The 21,925-nt window shown below is 39.0% G+C and overlaps 1 protein-coding gene across 1 annotated transcript; it reads left to right on the forward strand.

Moving 5' to 3' along the window:
- Positions 1-547: 547 nt before the first annotated feature.
- krt1-c5 (keratin, type 1, gene c5) lies at positions 548-20,422 on the forward strand. The gene is made up of 10 exons (XM_077231032.1): positions 548-680; positions 1,027-1,457; positions 1,567-1,649; positions 1,772-1,928; positions 11,313-11,477; positions 11,600-11,725; positions 17,906-18,123; positions 18,269-18,294; positions 19,054-19,165; positions 19,511-20,422. The coding sequence occupies exons 2-10, from the start codon at positions 1,062-1,064 to the stop codon at positions 19,551-19,553; spliced, it is 1,326 nt and encodes a 441-aa protein (XP_077087147.1). The 5' UTR covers positions 548-680; positions 1,027-1,061; the 3' UTR covers positions 19,554-20,422.
- The last annotated feature ends 1,503 nt before the right edge of the window (positions 20,423-21,925 follow it).

Consider the following 21,925-nt stretch of genomic DNA (forward strand, 5'->3'; position numbering starts at 1 on the left):
TCTTCCTGGTTAGTGAGGCTTTGGAGAACCGTCTGTGTGAAGCAGTTCTCAGGTTACAGGTCATCGTATCTGCTGAATAGTGTCAATGTACAGAAACGGACTTTTCCCCCTTCTGCAAAGTAAATCAGGTTACACAAGATTCAGAAAAAAATGGGTTATGGTTATTGCAGTACACCCTCCCTCACAGTGGATATGAAATCACTTCTATTATAAACCATAATTGTCAGTTAATTATCTTAAAGGGTTATTTCACCCAAAAATGACAAATCATGTTGTTCCAAACTTTTCTAATGTGGAACATAAAAGAAGATATTTTGGGGTCAAAACAACAATGGACTCTTTTGAATTTCATTGTATTAACCTTTTTCAGAAATATTTTGTGTGTGTACGTCTTACTAAGTCTTCATAATTTGTTACTGACATTTTTCAAAATAAAATGTGCAATGTAATCTGTGGATGATGCCTTGGGAAAATATCATTGTGTTTATTTTTTGGTTTCAGTCAGGAAATATCCTTTACCTGTGGAGGGATGTGATTGGCTGGCAATAGACTTCCATAGTCAACAGCTATTCAGGAGGAGTCCAAGCACATACATCACAGCAACTACAAATACAAGCTAACAGTTCTTCTCTGGACAAAACCAACACACAGGAGCTGCACTACATTTGGATACAATACATGTAAGTATTACATTTCATCTTCACAAAGTCTCTGTTCTTCTTTGTTTACCTTTTTGTTGTTGTTGTGTGAAGACAGGGATTTTATCATTAAAATGTAATTAATAAAATGTTCTCCCAAATCTCCAACAATTTTTGGTAAATTTTAAATTCTTCACTGCAGCATAACATTTAAAGCATTAAATAGCTCCTTAAATATTACAAACCTGTGTAAGCACATGCAAATGAAGAGTGAAAGGTAAAAATGGAGCGCTATTGGTATTCTGGGTTTTCTAGTTTTCATATGCCATAAATGAACGACAAGCTGCATTCAGAGTATAACAAAAAATTAATACTTATTTACCAACAGATCACAGAAACCCCCTCTCTGGTTCTGCGAGCACAATGACCTCCAGCTTCTCAATGCACAGTAACTCTCTTGGACGGCAACCGTCTTTCTCCAGCATGTCTATGCGTGATTTTGGGGTTCGGGGACGCTCTAAAGTCCCAGTGTCTCTCTCCTCACCCAGTAGTCTGTCTCTGTCTCGTTCCACCTCTCTGGGAAATGGCCTAAACATCCTAAGCAACCTCTCACTGAACAGTCTGGGAGTTGGTGCCAGTGACAAGGAGACCATGCAAGGTCTAAACGACCGACTTGCCAGCTATCTGGAAAAGGTGCGCACTCTGGAGAAGTCTAACGCTGACCTGGAGCTGATGATTAAACAGTTGATGACTGAGCGATCACCCAAGGGTCACGACATTGAGGGATTGATGGCTCAAGCACATGCAATCGGACAAGAGGTTCGGTTGGAATTTAAGTTCTGTTTATTGCTTTAGTTAAGACAATAACGTTGCAAGAATGTTCAGTTGTGTCTTTACAGACAGTTACAATCAAACTTCTGCTCTCTAGGTGAGGAAAAAGACATTGGAGAACGCTCGTATAATGCTGGAGATTGACAATGCCAAGCTTGCAGCAGATGACTTTAGGGTCAAGTGAGTTTTGCTTTTTTTGTTCCTCCTTATAATCCTTGAGAAAGATCCTTTATGAAATGTATTCTACCATTTTGTTTTAATTCTCTAGGTTTAATTGGTATATATTATTTCTTTATAAACAGATGGGAGGCAGAAGCTTCCCTTTGCCAGTCGGTTGAGAGAGACTGCCATGCTCTGAGACGAGCCAAATCTGATCATGATCAGATCATCGCAACCCTCCGTGGAGACCTGGACAGTCTGAAAGAGGAGCTCTATTTCCTGAAGAAGAATCATGATGAGGTTAAACACAAAAAAACATGCTTTTATTGATATTTGTTAGTGTTTATAAAGTTTGCACATACATTTTTGTATGTTTATATGCCGAAAATAATGCACAATATATATTGACAGCACAGCACCTGAAAATAGTCAAGTCAAGTTATACTCATTTATATAGCGCTTTTAACAATGTAGATTGTTTCAAAGCAGCTTTACAGAGATAAACATATAATTTAAGGTAACAGAGATTGGTTTGGTTTTATAGTGGTTCTTGAAAAAAAAAATTCCAGCTAAAGTTAGTTTTGATTGATTCACTTCCGTCTAAATGATCATTTGTTATTAAAGTAGGTGCCGTTAAGACGACACCGTTCTCTCTAAACAGACTTTAAACCTGAACCTGTGATAGACGCTGATGGTGTTCACATGCGCATTAAGAATTTATTCTATAGTTATGTGCGTTTGAATATATGTGCGCAGGTTTGTAATTCCTTACAAACCATGCCTAAACAAACTACTTGTCTTGTCTATAAATTTTGATGCAGAATTTTATTTTATCTTATCACTTTGGGTAGGTACGCGAACCGAAAAATTCCAAAACGCTTTATCTGTAGAGTGGTATAGGGATCCTCCATAGGGAGAGGCTAGTTGGCACTTCAGCACTGCATTGTCATAAGGTCCAGGCGAAAGTCCTTCGTCAGATCTGGAAATGGCCTGGATCCGGCAGGCTGCGGGAAAACCTCGGGATAAACAAAAACACTAAAATTAGAGTAGATGCCATTCTTCTTATGATGTAACAAGTACATCAGGATTTAAGGGAAGTGTTCCCAGTTCTGGCTGACCTAATCTAAGCAGCCTAATATTGAATTATAGAAGTCTATAGAGTGTTATGTGAATGCTAGGTCAAAGAGATGTGTTTTTAGTCTAGCTTTGAACTGACAGACTGTGTCTGCTTCCCGGACAATGTTAGGAAGATTGTTCCAAAGTTTTGGTGCTAAATAGGAAAAGGATCTACCGCCAGCAGTCGATTTAGATATTCTAGGTATTATCAACTGGCCAGAACTTTGAGATCGCAATAGACGTGAAGGACTATAATGCGTTAAGAGCTCGCTCAAGTACTGGGGAGCTAAACCATTTAGTGCTTTGTAAGTAATCAGCAATATTTTAAAATTTATACGATGTTTAATAGGGAGCCAATGCAGAGTTGACAGAACCGGGCTAATATGGTCGTACTTCCTGGTTCTGGTAAGAACTCTAGCGGCTGTGTTTTGAACTAGCTGTAGTTTGTTTATTAAGCGTGCAGGGCAACCACCCAGTAGAGCATTACAATAATCTAGCCTTGATGTCATGAAGGCATGAACTAGTTGTTCCGCATTTGTCAATGAGAGCATATGACATAATTTAGATATATTTTTAAGATGGAAAAATACGGTTTTACAGACACTAGACACGGGACTTTCAAATGAAAGATTGGTATCAAAGAGCACACCCAGGTTCCTAACTGACGACGAAGACTTAACAGAGCAGCCATCAAGTGTTAGACGGTATTCTAGGTTATTACGTGTGGAAGTTTTTTGTCAAATAATTAGAATCTCTGTTTTTTCAGAATTTAGTAGTTGGAAATTACTAGTCATCCAATTTTTGATATCAACTATGCATTCCGATAATTTTGTGAATTGGTGAGTTTCGTTAGGTTTGGAAGAAATATAGAGCTGAGTATCATCAGCATAACAGTGAAAGCTAATTCCATGTTTCCTAATGATATCTCCTAAAGGTAGCATGTACAGAGTGAACAGCAGCGGTCCTAGTACTGAGCCTTGTGGTACGCCATACTGAACTTGTGATCGATAAGACATCTCTTCATCTCTGCTATAAACTGATAGCGGTCAGATAAATATGATTTAAACCATGCTAATGCAATTCCACTAATGCCAACATAATTTTCTAGTCTATTTAAGAGAATGTTGTGGTCAATGGTGTCAAATGCAGCACTAAGATCAAGTAACACAAATAGAGAGATACAACCACGATCGGATGATAAGAGCAAATCATTTTTGACTCTAATGAGAGCTGTCTCAGTGCTATGGTGCAGTCTAAATCCTGACTGGAAATCCTCGCAGATATCATTTCTTTCAAGAAAGGAACACAGTTGTGAGGATACTGCCTTTTCTAGTATCTTTGACAGAAAAGGTAGATTTGAGATCGGCCTGTATTTGACTAATTCTGTAGGATCAAGTTGCGTTTGTTTAACAAGCGGTTTAATCATAGCCAGCTTAAAGGTTTTTGGTACGTATCCTAGAGACAAAGACGAATTAATGATGTTAAGAAGAGGATCTATGACTTCTGGAAGCATCTCTTTCAGTAGTTTAGTCGGTATGGGGTCTAACATACATGTTGTCGATTTAGATGAATTAACGAGTTTGCAAAATTCTTCCTCTCCTATGGCAACAAATGAATCAAATTTTACCTCAGGGAGACTATAATGCACTCCCTGATGCGATGCTGTAGTAGACGGTTGCATAGTTATAATTTTGTCCCTAATATTATCAATCTTATAAGTGAAGAAGTTCATAAAGTCATTACTGCTGTGTTTTTTGGAAACTTCTGGGCTTGAAGCTTTCTTTTTCGTTAGTGTAGCCACTTTTTCAAAAAAATACCTTGGATTATGTTTATTTTCTTTTAATAGGGTTGAAAAATAAGCAGATCTAGAAGCTTTTAAATCCTCTCTGTAAGCAATCGAGCTCTCCTTCCATGAAATCCGAAATACCTCTAGTTTTGTTTTCTTCCAGTTGCGCTCCATTTTTCTGGCTGCTCTCTTAAGGGCCCGGATGTGCTCGTTGTACCACGGTGTTGGATTATTTTCTTTAATCTTCTTTAAGCGTAACGGAGCAACCGTGTCTCAAGTAACTTGAGTTACGTAATCAGATTTACTTTTTCAAGTAACTAGTAAAGTAACGCATTACTTTTTCAATTTACAACAAAATATCTGAGTTACTTTTTCAAATAAGTAACGCTAGTTACTTTTTCACATTTATTAATTGACAGCTCTCCTGTCCCCATGTTGAGAGAAATAAAGTTAGGTGTTGTGTGCATTTGCATTGAACATGCATTTACTCATCTCACTTGCACAAAAACATTCAGTATTCCTCAAAATGAATAAAAACAGTCAAATGCAATCTCAGAATTTTGTGCAAAAGTTTTATAATTAACTATGTTAAATTACACAAATATACTTTATGTATTTAATCTCACTTTATTAACCAATGTCTTTGCTGCTGACCTACAATGATCTAATTCAACCATACTAATAAGCAAAAATGGCTTTAGATTAGGTTTAGAAATAAGAGTGTTGAACTTCCTTCTCCTGTATCCTATTGTTATTTAATCAAGAACAGCAGCAGCTGAAAGGTTTGTTTGAGCGGCGCCCTCTACTGTACAGTAGTAAATATGCATTTCCTTCAGCCTTAGGCTTATTCATTTAACTTTTGATGTGAAAGGGCCTTAACAATTGGCAAAAATAGATTGTTTTAGCTGTTATTAAAAAACAAACAAACAAGCCCATGCAGGTGAGAAAAAGTAACGCAAAAGTAATGTAACGCATTACGTTCCATAAAAAGTAACTAAGTAACGTACTTAGTAACTTTTTTGGGGAGTAACGCAATATTGTAATGCATGACTTTTAAAAGTAACTTTCCCCAACACTGGTCTAAAGTGCTGGAAAGGAGAGAGTTAAAAGTTTTTGTTGCAATATCAAGTTCTTCTAAGCTATCTGGGATGCTGAGACGATGAAATTGATTAGGAAGATTATTGATAAAGCAATCTTTAGTGGCAGAAGTGATAGGTCTAACATACTTGTAACACAGAGTTGGCTTTGCAGCCTTGGCTAAATGTAATTTACATGAGACTAGATAATGATCTGAGATGTCGTCGCTCTGCTGCAGAATTTCAACAGCATCAACATTGATTCCATGTGATAATATTAGATCTAGAGTATGATTACGACAATGAGTAGGTCCTGACACATGTTGTCTAACTCCAATCGAGTTAAGAATGTCTTTAAATGCCAATCCCATTTGCATCTTTTCCATTATCTACATGTATATTAAAATCACCAACAATTAGGACTTTATCTGCAGTCAATACTAATTCTGATAAAAAGTCAGCAAATTCTTTGATAAAATCTTTATGGTGCCCTGGTGGCCTGTATACAGTTGCCAGCAGATTTCTCAAACTTGATTTATCGTTTACATTATATATTTTTACATTAAGCACCAACACTTCAAAAGAAGTATATTTAAAACTAGATTTTTTAGTGGTTTTGAAAATATTACTATAAATTACAGCAACACCTCCCCCTTTGCCTTTCAGGTGAGGTTCATGTTTATAACAGTAATCATGGGGGGTGGACTCATTTAAAGTAAAGTAATCGTCTGGTTTTAGCCAGGTTTCTGTCATACACAGCACATCTAGGTTATAATCTGAAATCATATCATTAACTATGAGCGCTTTTGAAGTAAGGGATCGAATATTCAGCAACCTAAGCTTTATCGTTTGCTCATCTGTATTATACCTATTTTTTATTTGTTGAATATCAATTACATTTTTAACCTTAGATCGGTTTGGACGTTTTTTGGATTTCCAAATTCGGGGAACAGACACAGTCTCTATATTATGATATCTAGGTGAAAGAGGCTCTATGTGATAGGAATAATCTGACCTTGGTGTTAAAATAATTTACATACACAACAAATTAAAGTCTTTAGGAATCCTTTATATTATATTTCTACAAATATATATTTATTGCCCAACTATGAACCTAACCACTTCTCTACAATATAAAAATCCATAAACATACAGTGACGACAATGTTAGTTTGAATATCCTATTACAAAGATGTTTTGAGCAAGATCATGTTGCCTTCACAGTATATCAATATAGCACATATAGCAACACCCTTATGAATTGTTTTCTTTAGATAAATATATAGAGTAATCAGTGTGTAAAACACACACATAAACACACACACACCCATGTCCACAAACATAGCGTAGGGGAAGAATTGTTTGGACAGACAGGTGTGGCGCCACTGAAATGTAGCATTTAACCAGTGTTATTTTAATATCTTACTATTATAGTTTATCATTGCATTATATAAAAAAATATCAAATCAACTGGCATTCATTTTTGAAGAAAGCACAAATACTATTATCAAATAAAACAAACATTTTTGGTTCCCCAAAGAACCTTTCAGTGAACAGTTCTTAAAATAATGTTTTTTCTTAGTGTGAATTTCTTAAAAATCTTAATATTTTTCAACTAAATCTATATTGTATCTTCTTATCTATGAGTGAAGGAACACATTTTTTAGTTTTGAATGTAACCAAATTTTTACCATGCTATTGCCCATTTTTAATTCATTATTTTTTTTGTAGAAATTTTTAAAATTTTAAATGTTACAAGAACTACATCAAAGCATACTGAAGATCCCGGTCTGATGGGGCCAGCACGACAACATCATCCGCAAAAATCAGAGACGAAATCGTGTGGTCCCCAAACCGGACACCCTCCGGGCTGCGTCTAGAAATTCTGTCCATAAAAATTATGAACAGAATAGGTGACAAAGGGCAGCCCTGCCGGAGTCCCACATGCACCGGGAACAAGTCTGACTTACTGCCGGCAATGCGAACCAAGCTCCTGCTCCGGTCGTACAAGGATCGGACAGCCCTTAGCAAAGGGCCCCGTACCCGATACTCCCAGAGCACCCTCCACAGGACGCCAAAAGGGACACAGTCGAATGCCTTCTCCAAATCCACAAAGCACATGTGGATTGGTTGGGCAAACTCCCATGAACCCTCCAGCAACCTGAAGAGAGTATAGAGCCGGTCCAGTGTTGGTCCACGACCGGGACGAAAACCACACTGTTCCACCTGAATCAGAGGTTCTACTATCAGCCGAATTCTCCTCTCCAGTACCCTGGCATAGAATTTTCTGGGGAGGCTGAGAAGTGTGATCCCCCTGTAGTTGGAACACACCCTCCAGTCCCCCTTCTTAAAAAGAGGGACCACCAGGGTCTGCCAGCCCAAAGGCACTGTCCCCGACCGCCATGTGATGTTGCAGAGGCGTGTATTAGTCAAGACAGCCCCACAACATCCAGAGACTTGAGGTACTCAGGGCGGATCTCATCCACCCCCGGTGCCTTCCCACCGAGGATCTTCTTGACTACGTCGGTGACTTGAGCTAGGGTGATGGACGAGTCCACCTCCGAGCCCTCAGCCTCTACTTCCTCAATGGAAGACGTGTCGGTGGGATTGAGGAGATCCTCGAAGTATTCCTTCCACCGTCCGACAACATCCCCAGTTGAGGTCAACAGCTGCCAACCTCCAATGTAAACAGCATTGGTAGGGCACTGCTTCCCTCTCCTGAGGCGCCAGACGGTTTGCCAGAATCTCTTCGAGCCCAACCGGTAGTCCTTCTCCATGGCCTCACCGAACTCTTACCAGGCTCGATTTTTTGCCTCCACAACCATCCGGGCTGCACTCCGCTTGGCCTGCCGGTACCTGTCAGCTGCCTCAGGAGTCCCACAGGCCAGCCAGGCCTGATACGACTCCTTCATCAGCTTGACGGCATCTCTTACTTCCGGTGTCCACCACCGGGTTCGGGGATTTGCCAGCTCGACAGGCACCGGAGACATTATGGCCACAGCTCCAAGCGGCCGCATCGACAATGGAGTTTGAGAACATGGTCCACTCGGACTCAATATCTCCATACTCCCTCGGGATCCGATCGAAGCTCTGCCGGAGGTGGAAGTTGAAGATGTCTCTGACAGGGGGCTCGGCCAAATGTTCCCAACAGACTCTCACAGTACGTTTTGGTCTGCCGTGTCTGTCCAGCTTCTTCCCCCGCCATCGGATCCAACTCACCACCAGGTGGTGATCAGTTGACAGCGCCGTCCCTCTCTTCACCCAAGTGTCCAAGACATACGGCCGTAGGTCGGATGAAACAACCACAAAGTCGATCATGGACCTCCGGCCTAGGGTGTTCTGGTGCCACGTGTACTGATGGACACCCTTAAGCTTGAAAATGGTGTTTTTTATGGACAAGCTGTAACTAGCACACAAGTCCAATAACAGAACACCGCTCGGGTTCAGATCGGGGGGCCGTTCTTCCCAATCACACCCCTCCAAGTGTCACTGTCGCTGCCCACGTGGGCGTTGAAGTCCCCCAGTAGAACGACAGAGTCCCCATTTGGAGCACTCTCCAGCACTCCTCCCAGAGACCCCAAGAGGGCCGGGTACTCTGCACCGCCGTTTGGCCCGTAGGCATAAACAACCGGGGTGAACTCCAACACATGGCGACTGAGCTGGGGAGCTATAAGCAAACCCACACCAACCCGCCGCCTCTCACCATGGGCAACTCCAGAGTGGTTAAGAGTCCATCCTCTCTCAAGGAGTGTGGTTCCAGAGCCCATGCTCTGCGTGGAAGTCATCCCAACTATCTCTAGTCGGTTTCTCTCAACCTCACGCATAATCTCAGACTCCTTCCCCGCCAGCGAGGTGACGTTCCACGTCCCTAATTCCAGTTTCTGTGTCCAGAGATCAGGTCGTCGGTGCCCTCGCCTTCGACTGCCACCCGATCCACTTTGCAGCGGCTCCTTACGGTCCCTCCTGCAGGTGGTGAGCCCACGGGAGGGTGGCCCCACGTTGCTCCATGGGGGTAGGCCCGGCCACCAGGCGCTCGCATACGAGCCCCAATCTAAACCCCTCCACCACGGTAAGGTGGCAGTTCCAGGAGGGGATCAACATCAGAATTACTCTTAAATGTTTTCAAAAGAAAACAAATATTCATTTTAATTGCATAAACTTCATGAGAAAAGATAAGAAATAGACTGAATCAACTTTTAATGCTGCAATGGTTCGATGGCATCCGAGTGAAATGTGGATTCGATTCTTTTTCAAATTTAGACTATTTGATCTATGAACTTTTGATATACTAAGAGCCATTAATTTAATTTGTCATTTTATTTCAATTTCAGAATTATTGTGTGTGTGCCTGCGCAAGCATGTTTATAAACAAAATGCATTCCCAGTGACAACGAAAAAGTGTGTGTGTGTGTAGGAAAAAGGCTAATTTCTTTTTACAGAAGTAATTTGAGAAGTAATTACAGAAGTAAATCTAACTAGGCCTAATAGATGAAAAAAAAAGCTAATAATTCAGCATTATTTCATGTGTAAAGCCACGTCCAAAACAGACCAGAATGGAAAAGTTCTAAACTAAAAATGTAGTTTAAATGGATATATTTCTTTTACATTTTATTAATAAGAAAAAATAAATGTGTTTCCTATGGAAGTAAAATAATAACAAATGTTTTTGAAACAAAAAAGCTTGTTGAATTGCACTACTTGAAAAAATATGCCTTACATTAACCTTGCTTGCATTTTTATGGGCTGAAATTCAACTTAGTTGTATATTTAAGCTGTGAATATTTCAATTCAAAACATTTCACACACGTTTTCATTAATAACAATTCAATAATCCATATTCACCTTTCAGATTTTACTTCCAAAATATTAATTGTGTTTAAAAATACAACCCATAGCCTAATATTAGATAGGCAATTTTCAGTCCATTTTATTTTGCTTTACAAATTCGCTTCCACAAATTCAGAAAATTCAACATTGACTTCCTGGAACGGCAGGAATTTCAGTAGATTGCCGATTGACAATCTCAGCTGTTAGTCACCCTCACCAGCAGGGGGTGCAAGCGGGTGTTGACGAAGAAACCTGTAGAGCAAGGGGTTTTCATTCATAAAAACGATTTTACAGAAATGGAGCTTGTAAGTATTTGTGATGTTCATCAGGGCCAGTAAATGAAAAAGCTGATAAAGACACAAAAGCTGTGTTAACATTGAGTCTTCACAGTCATTTTTACACATGTAAGCAGCTTTCTCTACAGTGAACGAGATTATGTTGTTCCCCGATATAAATTCAAAATTTGTAATAAATCATTAATAAAAAATATCGAATTTGCATTAATGAAAATGTGTGTGAAATGTTTGGAATTGAAATATTCACAGCTTAAATATACAACCATGTTGAATTTCAGCCTATAAAAATGCAAGCCCTTAAATAGACTACAGTGCATTAAAACGCAAGCAGGGTTAATGCAATGCATATTTTATTCAAGTAGTGCAATTCAACAAGCTTTTTTGTTTCAAAAACATTTGCCATCATTTTACTTCCATAGTTAACACATATGCACATTTTCATGTTTGTACTAAAAACTATGGATTTTCTTTACCTTTTCTGGGTCAAAACAGACCTGAAAGCATTAAGAGGGTAGTGCAATTTTAATATTTTAAGTGCCTAACTATCTGGCGAGATTGAAAATGATTTGTCTGTCTCCTTGAAGGAGAAGAGCCTTCTGAAGACCCGTCTAGCCAACGAGCAAGTGAACGTGGAGGTGTACGCAGCCCAGGGCCCAGACCTGGGAGCCATAATGGCGGAGCTACGGGTGCAGTACGAGAGCATCGCACAGAAGAATAAAGAGGATGCTGAGATGTGGTATCTGAAGAAGGTCAGAGTACAATCCAACAGCCAACACATCCACAACATCTATTTATAGACTGATGATTTGAATGCAAACACAGGTGTGTTCTGTAACACAATAAGCACGTGTGGTGGGTTTATATGTGACAGCTGGAGAATGTGCAGTCGGAGGTGAAGGAGAGCAACGAGGCTCTGAGATCTGCTCAGAGTGAGCTCAGTGAAAGACGACGCTTCCTGCAGGCGCTAGAGGTGGAACTGGATAGTCTCCGCAAACAGGTGATACCAATGAGCGTTTATCCTAACTGCTGGGTTCAATCTGGTCAAAGGGCTAATATGTGACTATGCTTACGTTTTTGCATAGGTTGCAGGTTAAACTGCTGTGGTTTGTATGTCCACTATATTTTTGCATGACATTTACCGCTATTGAAACAAATCAAGAAGTAAAATATATTTGTTAATATCACATGCCAGTGTTTGACTTCAGAACACTGGGACATTGTGAATAGTTGTATCCCCATAAGTTCCAGGAAAAAGGTGTCTCCCACTTTATTTTTTCTTGACTTTTTTTGTTGTTTGGCTGGTCATGAACATGCTGCAAAGATGTCTTTCATTAAATATAAATATATAAAAAATGTTATATAGATGACATCTTATTTTATCTTTTAAATATATATATATATATATATATATATATATATATATATATATATATATATATATATATATATATTCTTTTCATGACCAGCAAACCAGCAAAACAACTGTATATATAAATATATATATTAGGGAGGTAACGATAACCTCATGTCACGATTCAATACATATCACGATACTAAACTCACGATACGATATTATTGCAATACTACAAGACATGGGGTAAAAGGTTAGCAAAAAATGTACTGTTGAATAAAATGCTTAATTTTATATTACATTGTGGGTGTAAATGCTTGGACTTAGTGCTGGAAACCCAATGCACAGGACAATAGTGACACCATAATAAAAATATTCATGATCCTGAAGCTGAAAATACAGAATTATTTCAGATTAATATGCTTGCACTGTGTCACAGACTATATATATTTAAAATAATTTAGGTAACTTTTTACTAGCAACTTACGACATTTGGCATTATCAGGACTGTACTGACTTACTGTACATTATCATATAGTACTGACACTAAAACTCCGAAGACTTAAAAAAAAATTCTCACACAGTAATTTTTATTTTGGTTGAACTATGCACATAATATATATATATATATATATATATATATATTGTCACTATCCACGATACATATTGCGATATATTGTGGCATGATATATTGTTACATCCCTAATATATATATATATATATATTGTAAGGGGTGTACAGTTAAAGACCCAGAACCAGATATGAAGAATGAAGACCCAGAGTCAGAATTATAAAAAATTAAAGAAAATATTTACTGAAGATAGTTTGCAGTTTCATCAGCAGAAGTCAGCTTCAATACTCGCACAGGAGTTCGTAGGCCGCCCCGCTTACAGTTACAAAGATCACAGCAGTTATACGATTTCCAAGGTCTAAGCTACGTCATTGCTTACCGGATGAATGATTCTCATTGGCTATGAAATAGATAAACACAGTAATTTTCCACACATATACAGATAGACTGAAGCATATCTCCATCGATTATGCAGCTGAAGTTAGGCACGTCATGACCTTCCAGGTCGCAGATTTGGGTTGCTGGGCGCCAGCATGTCCAGAACAACAACTCAGTCAATCTCCAATAATGCCAGTGGTTCCTTAACCTGTAACCAAGAAGACTAACACACACCGACACACAGCTTTTCCAAGGTTGGATTTGGCCAGGCTCTCACTATAAACAGGAGAGTCATCTCAAAACATCAAGATAATGCGTTCTTTCTCTCAAGGATAGCTAAACTTTAGTCTAACTGGAAAGAAAGGCTTTAACAAAGAAATGGCCCCTTAAACTATTGGCTTCAATGACCCCTATATGTTTTAACACATTGAAGACCTTTCTCAAACCTAAAACAAGTCCCTATTTCATTTCTGGAAGCTGGGTTAAATAAGCAAGCACTGCATTCAGATATCAAATACAGACATTAAAGAATACATGAAAAGAACATTTCAGTAATCACACTGGTAACTTATATAAATAAAGTGAAATCTCCAGAGAAGTCATTCAACTCATTTGATATTTAGAAGGAAAAATATTGATTAATACCTTAAATATAATCAATCATTACATATACATTGAAGCAGCAGTGGATTCCAATCCACCCCCTTCAGTATATATATATATATATATATATATATATATATATATATAAGACAAATTTTTATCTTTCACAAATATTTGTCCAAACTTAATCTCAGCTTATTTGTTGCAATTCTGGTGTATGTTTATGAAGTATGAAAGGGGTTTTAAAACTTTATAATGACAAGGACCCCAAAATAGATGATCCCTTTTTGAGGTATCATCTTCCTAAAATACAAAAGCAGCTATATTTTCTGTGGGCTTGGCGGATGAAGAACCCCGCAAACCCGCAGTACTGCACCCTGAGTTCCTTCACGTCAGTCCTGCCGAGACCGACCTGCCGGTGCTTATTCCTGCCAAGCCTTCATTTCACGTCAGCCCTGTCGAGCCTGAGCTCCACATTAGAGGATGACACGGGAGTGGATTTTCACTCCTGTCCCGTCCCACTCCCATAGAAAGAAATCTTGTCCCGTCCCACTCCCAGACCAAAGTTTAAAAAATAATCCCATCCCATCCCGCTCCTGGTAAATTGACTCCCAATCCCATCCCGCTCCTGTTTAAACTGACTCCCGCTCCTGTATCGCTCCCATATACGGCAATTTTCGCTTGATGAACGAAGCGATGCTTGCCTGATTCTTTCCCGAATTTGCCTTGCAAGTGTGCTTCTTCAGACCGCTCGTCCCGGAATCACTTGCGTACTTGACTAAGACTAAGCATGTCTTACAAGCAGCGTACATTGTGCTATCACCGTCACATTCTACTCTCATAAACTTAATTAATATTTCAGACTTTCCGACCAGTTCTGTGAACTTAATAGACATGTCATTACTTCTGACTTTGCGCTGTAAATCATTTTTTGCCACATCGACTTCTCCGCGGCTGTTAGCTCCCTCCATCACTGCTCTTTGAATTTCGGCGGTAAGCCGTGACAAAAAGCACTGATGGCTTCTGGGACGGCTGGGTCGTGTAGTTATTTTTTAATTGCGTTACATTGTAGGCGTATTAAAAGGAAACTACAAAATGATGCATTTACTTTTTTCTTTTTTTGTCGTCTTTGCTATTGGTTGATTCCCGCTCCCGTCTGCTCCCGTTAACCATTTATCCTGTACCGTCCAAATCCCGTGATTGATAGCAAAGATGACTCCCATCCTGCAGGAATCCCACGGGAATCCCGTGACCCGTGGGATTCCCGAAAAAATGTCAGCCTCTACTCCACATCAGCCCTGTAGAGCCTGCCCAGCCAGAGCCTGTCCAGCCAGAGCCTGTCCAGCCAGAGCCTAGCCCAGAGCTTTCGCCGCTGGTCCCGTCCAGCCCAGAGCCTTCGCCGCTGGTCCCGTCCAGCTCAGAGCCTTCTCCGCTGCTCCCGTCCAGCCCAGAGCCTTCGCCACTGGTCTCGTCCAGCCCAAAGCCTTCGCCGCTGGTCCCGTCCAGCCCAGAGCCCTCACCGCTGGTCCTGTCCAGCCCAGAGCCAGAGACTGTTCAAGTCACGTCTGCCCAGCCAGAGACTGTTCATGTCTTGTCTGCTCAGCCAGAGACCATTCTCTGGACAAGATGGCCGCCGTCGAACCAGTATCCCCTGAGCCGGTGTCTCCTCCTGAGCCTGTGTCTCCTCCTGAGCCGGTGTCTCCTCTTGAGCCGGTGTCTGCTCCTCCTGAGCCGGTGTTCGTTCCTGAGCCGGTGTATGCTCCTGAGCCGGTGCCTGCTCCAGCCTATGACCCCGTAGATGGCCCCAATAATTTTTTTTTAGGGGGCAGTAGGTCCTCACCGTGGCCGCCAAGGGGCCCACGGCCACCAGAAAGATCCTCACCGCCATGGCCGCCTGAGGGGTCTTCACCACCATGGCCGCCCGAGGGGTCTTCACCGCCATGGCCGCCCGAAGGGTCTTCTACACCATGGCCGCCCGAGGGGTCTTCACCGCCATGGCCGCCCGAAGGGTCTTCTACACCATGGCCGCCCGAGGGGTCTTCACCGCCGTGGCCGCCCGAAGGGTCCTCACCGTCGTGGCTGCCCGAAGGGTCATCACCGTCATGGCCGCCCGAAGGGTCTTCACCGCCGTGGCCACCCGAAGGGTCATCTCCGCCGTGGCCGCCCGAAGGGTTTCCTCCACCAGGTCCACTTGAGGGGTCTTCACCGTGGTCGCCTGCACAACCGACCCCACCCTGGCCCCCTGAACTGCCTAGTCCACCCTGGCCTCCTGAGCTCCCTGCTCCACCCTGGTCGCCAGCACAGCCTGCTCCCCCCTGGCTACCAGTTCTCACTCAGTCCCCAGGCCCTCTTCCGTTCCATGTACTGTCGATGTTGGTCGTCCTGTTCCTGTTCCTAGTCTGAGTCTTTGTAGAGTTTTCAGTTTACTGAATAAAGCGTGCTGCATGTGGATCCTGCTTCCTCCTTGCTTCAACCACATCGTGACAAAATTATTAACTTTTACATTGTCATCATGCTAAACTGAATTGTTAAATTATTATCTGGAAAATATTTACTTTTTATTAGGCTACCAGTCTATATGTATTTGAGATTAAAATTTTAGTAACATAACAGAATATTTTTGTCTTGAGTGATAGACAAATATTTCTGTAAATGTTTTTTTTTTTAAACATTTTCATGAATTATCAAGTACTTTCTTGCTGCTCACTGGGGGTCCCCAAATCCTAGATTTTAAAACCCCTTACAGTATATATGATATTTAAGGAAGCAATGTCACTTTTTGAAGGAGAGAGAGAGGAAGTTGTTATAGTTGATACATATATGTTATCTTGTTGCAACCAGATCTTTGATCCCTGGGAAGAGGCAAAAACAGTCACTTGTCTCTAAAATGTTCTGAAGTATTTTGGAGCGCTTTATATACAAGATAACAACAAAGTTTCCAGACAAATAGCTCAGTGAAAATATTTACATTAGGCTACTACTTTTCTTCCATCCATAAAAAATTGGTGCCATTTTCTCCCAAGATGAAATTAATTTCCCAAAGCCTCAACCCTAACATCTCCCTGAAAAGCTCTGAATGTCTTTAGAACACAAAGGAAGTCATTCAGTAGTTTGTATGGTTGGGAAGACACTGTATACCTGTACAAATGTCCAATTGAATTGCTTGAACTCAAGAGGTTATAGCAAAAATAGATCTCCCCAACCTTCTTGAAGCATTATATTCTTGCAGTGTTTTCTTTTTAGGTTCTTTTTTTATTTATTTTTGGACTCTGCAATAATTTAGTCCATAGTTTGTCAACAAATATCCAGAGAATGCGTCAAGGTTAGCTCTTCAGCACAGGAAACCACACTCCCCTCACATCTGCTGTTCGTCCTCATGCAAACAATGTTTACTCCTGTATAATAAATCCTTCTCTAATACATGTGATGACAGTCTAAAAACACATTGCATTTCATGGCTTGGACAGGTGATAAAGACCTTTCAGCAGGTTGTTCAATAGTCGTTCACACATGCTGGTTTTAGATAGGGCAGTTAATTCTTGATAGTGATCACCTTTAATGATTTTGACCTAAAACATTTCTCTAAATAAAACATTCAATGAATTTATCAGGTTACGAACTTATCATCATATTTTATGTACACAACTGATAAAAAGTGAATATGATTTTTTGATTTTTTAAAATGTTTTTTTTAATGTTTTTGTAATGTTTCTCTCATGCTCACCAAGGCTGCATTTATTTGATTAAATTTAATACATTTCAATATATTTAAAATGTGATTTATGTTGAAATTTCAACATCATTACACCAGTCTTCAGTGTCACATGATCCTTCAGAAATCATGCTAATATGCTGATTTGGTGCTCAATTATTAATAACAGTTCTTCTTATTATCAATGTGTTTAGGATTCTTTGATGAAGAGAAAATTCCAAATAAAACAATGTATTTGAATAACAGAAGTACACAAAATACAAAACTTTTGTAACATTATAAATGTTTCTTGAGCAGCAAATCAGTATATTAGAATGATTTCTGAAGGATCATGTGACACTGAAGACTGGAGTAAAGAATTATGCTGAAAATTCCATTTTAAAATATAACAACAAAAAAAGTAAATTATAATAATATTTCAACAGATTACTGTTTTTACTGTATTTTTGATCGAATAAATGAAGCTTTGGTGAGCATAAGAGAGTTCTTTAAAAACCTTTGAGAGACAGTGCACTTTGAGCTTTCACATTGAAAATGTTATGAATGTTATGGCCCACCTCAGGTTGGTGTTCTTGAGGGGAACCTCGGAGAGACGAATCAGAAGTACGCGATTGAGATTGAGCGTCTTCAGGGCACACTTACACAGCTGGAGGACGAGCTCTCACAGCTGCGCCTGGACATGCAAAGAATCAAAACTGATTACGAGCAGTTACTGCGTATCAAACAGAACCTGGAGCTGGAGATTGCCACCTACCGAAGTCTGATGGATGGAGAGGAAGTGTAAGAACTGAGAGAGGTTTCTCAAAGCTGAAAAAAGCTGTTTTTCATCGACACATTACAGTTCAGTACATAACGGATGATGCAGAATGAAGCGTCTTTGACATTTAAAATCAGATGTGATATTTGTTTCCTTTTTGTTTTTCAGGATAAAAGAGATGGCCACTCCTAAAAGTAAGTCTGAATGGATAGTTCTATAGACTATAAAACTCCATAAAGACTAAAACTCAACATATATTCAGTTTATTTAATACTTGCAAATATACTGTTGATGCTTTTTTTCTCGAGTAGTGGTTTTATAAAATCCACAAAAACCCTCTTAAAATGTAATATTTTTTTATCAAAATCTAAAATTACAATAATATCATAATTTTGGCATAACTTTTAAAATAAGTGGACACAATGAAACAAAACACTGTTGTACATTCAGAAAAGTGTCAACTATATGGCTATGAATGAAGACTTTAACCTAAAATGTCAAGTTGAGTCAAGTTGTTACTTGTGTTTATATGTTTTATTAAATAGAAAGTTTAACGTAAAAACTGTTCTTGGCTAAAACAATGGTTTGATTTATTACTTGATAAATAACATTTGTTGGGATGGTTTTATATTGTACATTAGATTTGAGATATTTGCAGTTTTGAGAATTTTGCCATGAATTTTGCTGACAGCATGACAATAGTGTGATAGTATGACAACACGTCTTGCTAATCATTGAAGTCTATTTTTTTCCTTGTCAGTAACAATGAAAATGTAAAAAACATTTTTTTTTTTACAACAAAACTCTTTGAGAGTAACTCTGCACAATAAATTAAGGGATGTGATCTAAATAAGACCACTTGAGTAGTTCAGTTGTAAAGATTTAAAACACTGAATTCGCATCTATTCTCATGCCTCTTAGTTTTATTATTGTTTTTTTTCTGCCTTTTGCAGAAGAGCCTGAAGTGAGAACCAGGAAGATTGTCAAGGTGGTCACCCAGACCATGGTTAATGGAAAGGTGGTGGATGAATCCAGTGAAGTTGAACAGATTGAAGAACGAAAAAAGTGAGTCTGGCTCAAAAGTGACACCAATATCCTTGTGATAAGTGTAGACAAAGCACAAAACATCACAAGGCTATTTTCAGGGATCTGTTCATCATTTCACATCATTTCCAAAAAAGTGAATAAACATCTCAGTTATTACAAAGTAGTAATGTGTCAGCTGTCTTGATTTTCTTTTCTTCTATACCACCCCTTTTTCATCATGGTAGAAATTGCCACATAAAAGCTATAACAAGGCTTTACATATTCATACTCTCTCTTAATTGTCTGAGTGTCTTTTTATTCTGTTGCATTTCTATTCACTGTGAAGCTTGTGCACTGATATTATTTCTTCTTCACTTTCTTTAGGTCTGATTCTGTAAGGCGAGTTGCAATTGAGCGGGTCATTTAAAAGTAGCACAGACCGAAAGTCACACAGTGAAACTAAATACATGCGATACTAGCTGATATCCTGAATCAACTACTAGTTTTAGAGGCAGTGGTAAATATGATCTGAAATCTGTCTGGTCACAGTGTGAGAAACCGAGGCGAACGACGAAATCAAGACAGCCTCACTTTGAGAACGATGACCGAAAAAGCCCTGACACCAAACCTCTGTAGTGTCAAATGTCTTGCTTTTGTGAGGGTTTCTGGGCAAAACACCTAATATACTCCCACCCCATCAGTCCTGATAAACAAGAGCTTTGGTTTGCTATGATATTCTTTAGACATCCCAGAAATATAACAATTTAAGCACTTAACAAATGTATTAAAGTCATAAACAGCCTAGTATACAATTATACAAAGTATTTCAGTATACAAAGATTGTGCATAGATGTGAGATCAATGCTTAATGGATGCAAGTCAGACTTTGTTATTAATTTTTAGTGCTGCCTAAAACATCAACTCAATGAAATGTCTCTATTTATCATTTTTTATTTACATGTTTAGGTCACATTATGGAAATGTAACAGTCATGTTAGAACAAGATAACCAAAAACCACACTCAATTATTAATTTTCAATCTGGGGCAGATTCATGGAAATTTTTTCCCCTCAAACAATTCACAACGTTTTGGCATTTATGTCTCTTTTTTATCTTTTATGGATATAGAGTGCACATCTGACAAATAAAGGTATGTGAAATGCTCAGAGTCACAGGCCAGCATCTTGCACCCTGCGTATTATCCATATAAACCATTATGCAGATGGGTAAACATACTGATACACATACAATGAAGCATTTACAATAAACTTCAGACTGATCAGCCACATTGTATTCTGAATTGTGTTTGGTGTCTGTTATCCCTGAGAAAACTTACAAAACTTTAGGCTACTGATTTACTTTTCATTGTGAACCACAGCATTATTATTGCAACGAATGCCATTATAAACACTGAGGGGGAAAAACGGTTTAGGATTTACTTTAAAACAATTTTCACTAAACACAATTGCAAGTCAAGAATAATTAAGCTAGAAATGACAAGTAACAGTATTAAAAATCAAACTTGAAATTTTGAAAGACTGAAAAAGTCACTATTTCTGACACAGAAATGTGTCATAGTCACAGTAACTCTGAACAATAAAGAGAAGTGATCTAAATAAGACCACTTGAGTAGTTCAATTGTAAAGATTTAAAACACTGAATTTGCACAAATTCTCATGCCTCTTAGTTTTAGCATGGTTGAAATAGTCAATGGCTTATTTTCTAGTAAGACCTACAGTATCTTTCTTTTATTTAAAACTTAAAAACAATACTGACAATAAACGTGTCACTGGTTAAAACCACGCTCTATCTCTGCCTTCGGCAAATGATGAAGAGGGTTTGTTTTCAGCTGCTACAGTGTTTTCAATATCCTTCCATTCAGTAGACATTTCTTAAAAACAGATTTCATGTCAATAGCCATCTTCCCCTCAACAGATGACCAATGACAGTCTAAAATACTGCTGTAGATAACTGTAAATGTCTAATTTAATTAACATAGTCATCAAGAAGTTAAAACTGATTAATAAAACTACTCAATTATGATAACATTTAGCCACTTTGCTAACAAGTGGCTAAATGGGACTACAGGCTGTCGAGGAGATTAAACGTCTTCACGCCGAACAGGTAAACTCTGTCCACTTTTACAGCCTCGTTATGGTTATATTGTGCTCTTACAAACTATTCCAACTCAAACGTTCTGGGAAAATGTTTTTAGATAAAAACTGAAATAGTTGTCGGAAGCTTGATGGTGACTTTGAATGCGTGGGACTGTGGTGTAGTTCGTTTAGCCTACCTAGCTTTTTACTAATGTAACTGGTGACTGCATTTAGGCTTCAAAATTCATAAAATTGTGTTCATCTGTGATAATTATCTTCATGGACAAAACGTGCAAGTTTACTAAACTTCTGTTACAGATGTTGTTTTTAGCTATAATCCAAAAGCATAGGAAGATCCTATTGGGTTTTTGTCAATGAAACCAGCTTGATGCTAACTGCCGCTTGGCCTACAAAGTGACATCATACCTGCACCACTCTCACCATCAACATGTTCAATAATAATAGCTTACAAAAAGTGGACTCACTAGTCACAAGTAATATGAAACATTGAAAGCCTTTATTGTACTCTAGAAATACTACTACTACTATTAATATTATTATTAATAATAATAATAATAATAATAAAGGTCTTTAACCCCAGAAGAAAAATGGGACGTCAGATAAAGCAAGGCTGGAATGTTATATTTCTTTAAGTTTCGATGTCTATTCACTGTAAACAATTTTAACTGTTTTATTGAACGTC

This window comes from Siphateles boraxobius, unplaced genomic scaffold (genome assembly GCF_051911475.1).
Source record: "Siphateles boraxobius isolate OS27281-9 unplaced genomic scaffold, OSU_SipBor_1 16, whole genome shotgun sequence".
Classification (NCBI taxonomy): domain Eukaryota; kingdom Metazoa; phylum Chordata; class Actinopteri; order Cypriniformes; family Leuciscidae; genus Siphateles; species Siphateles boraxobius.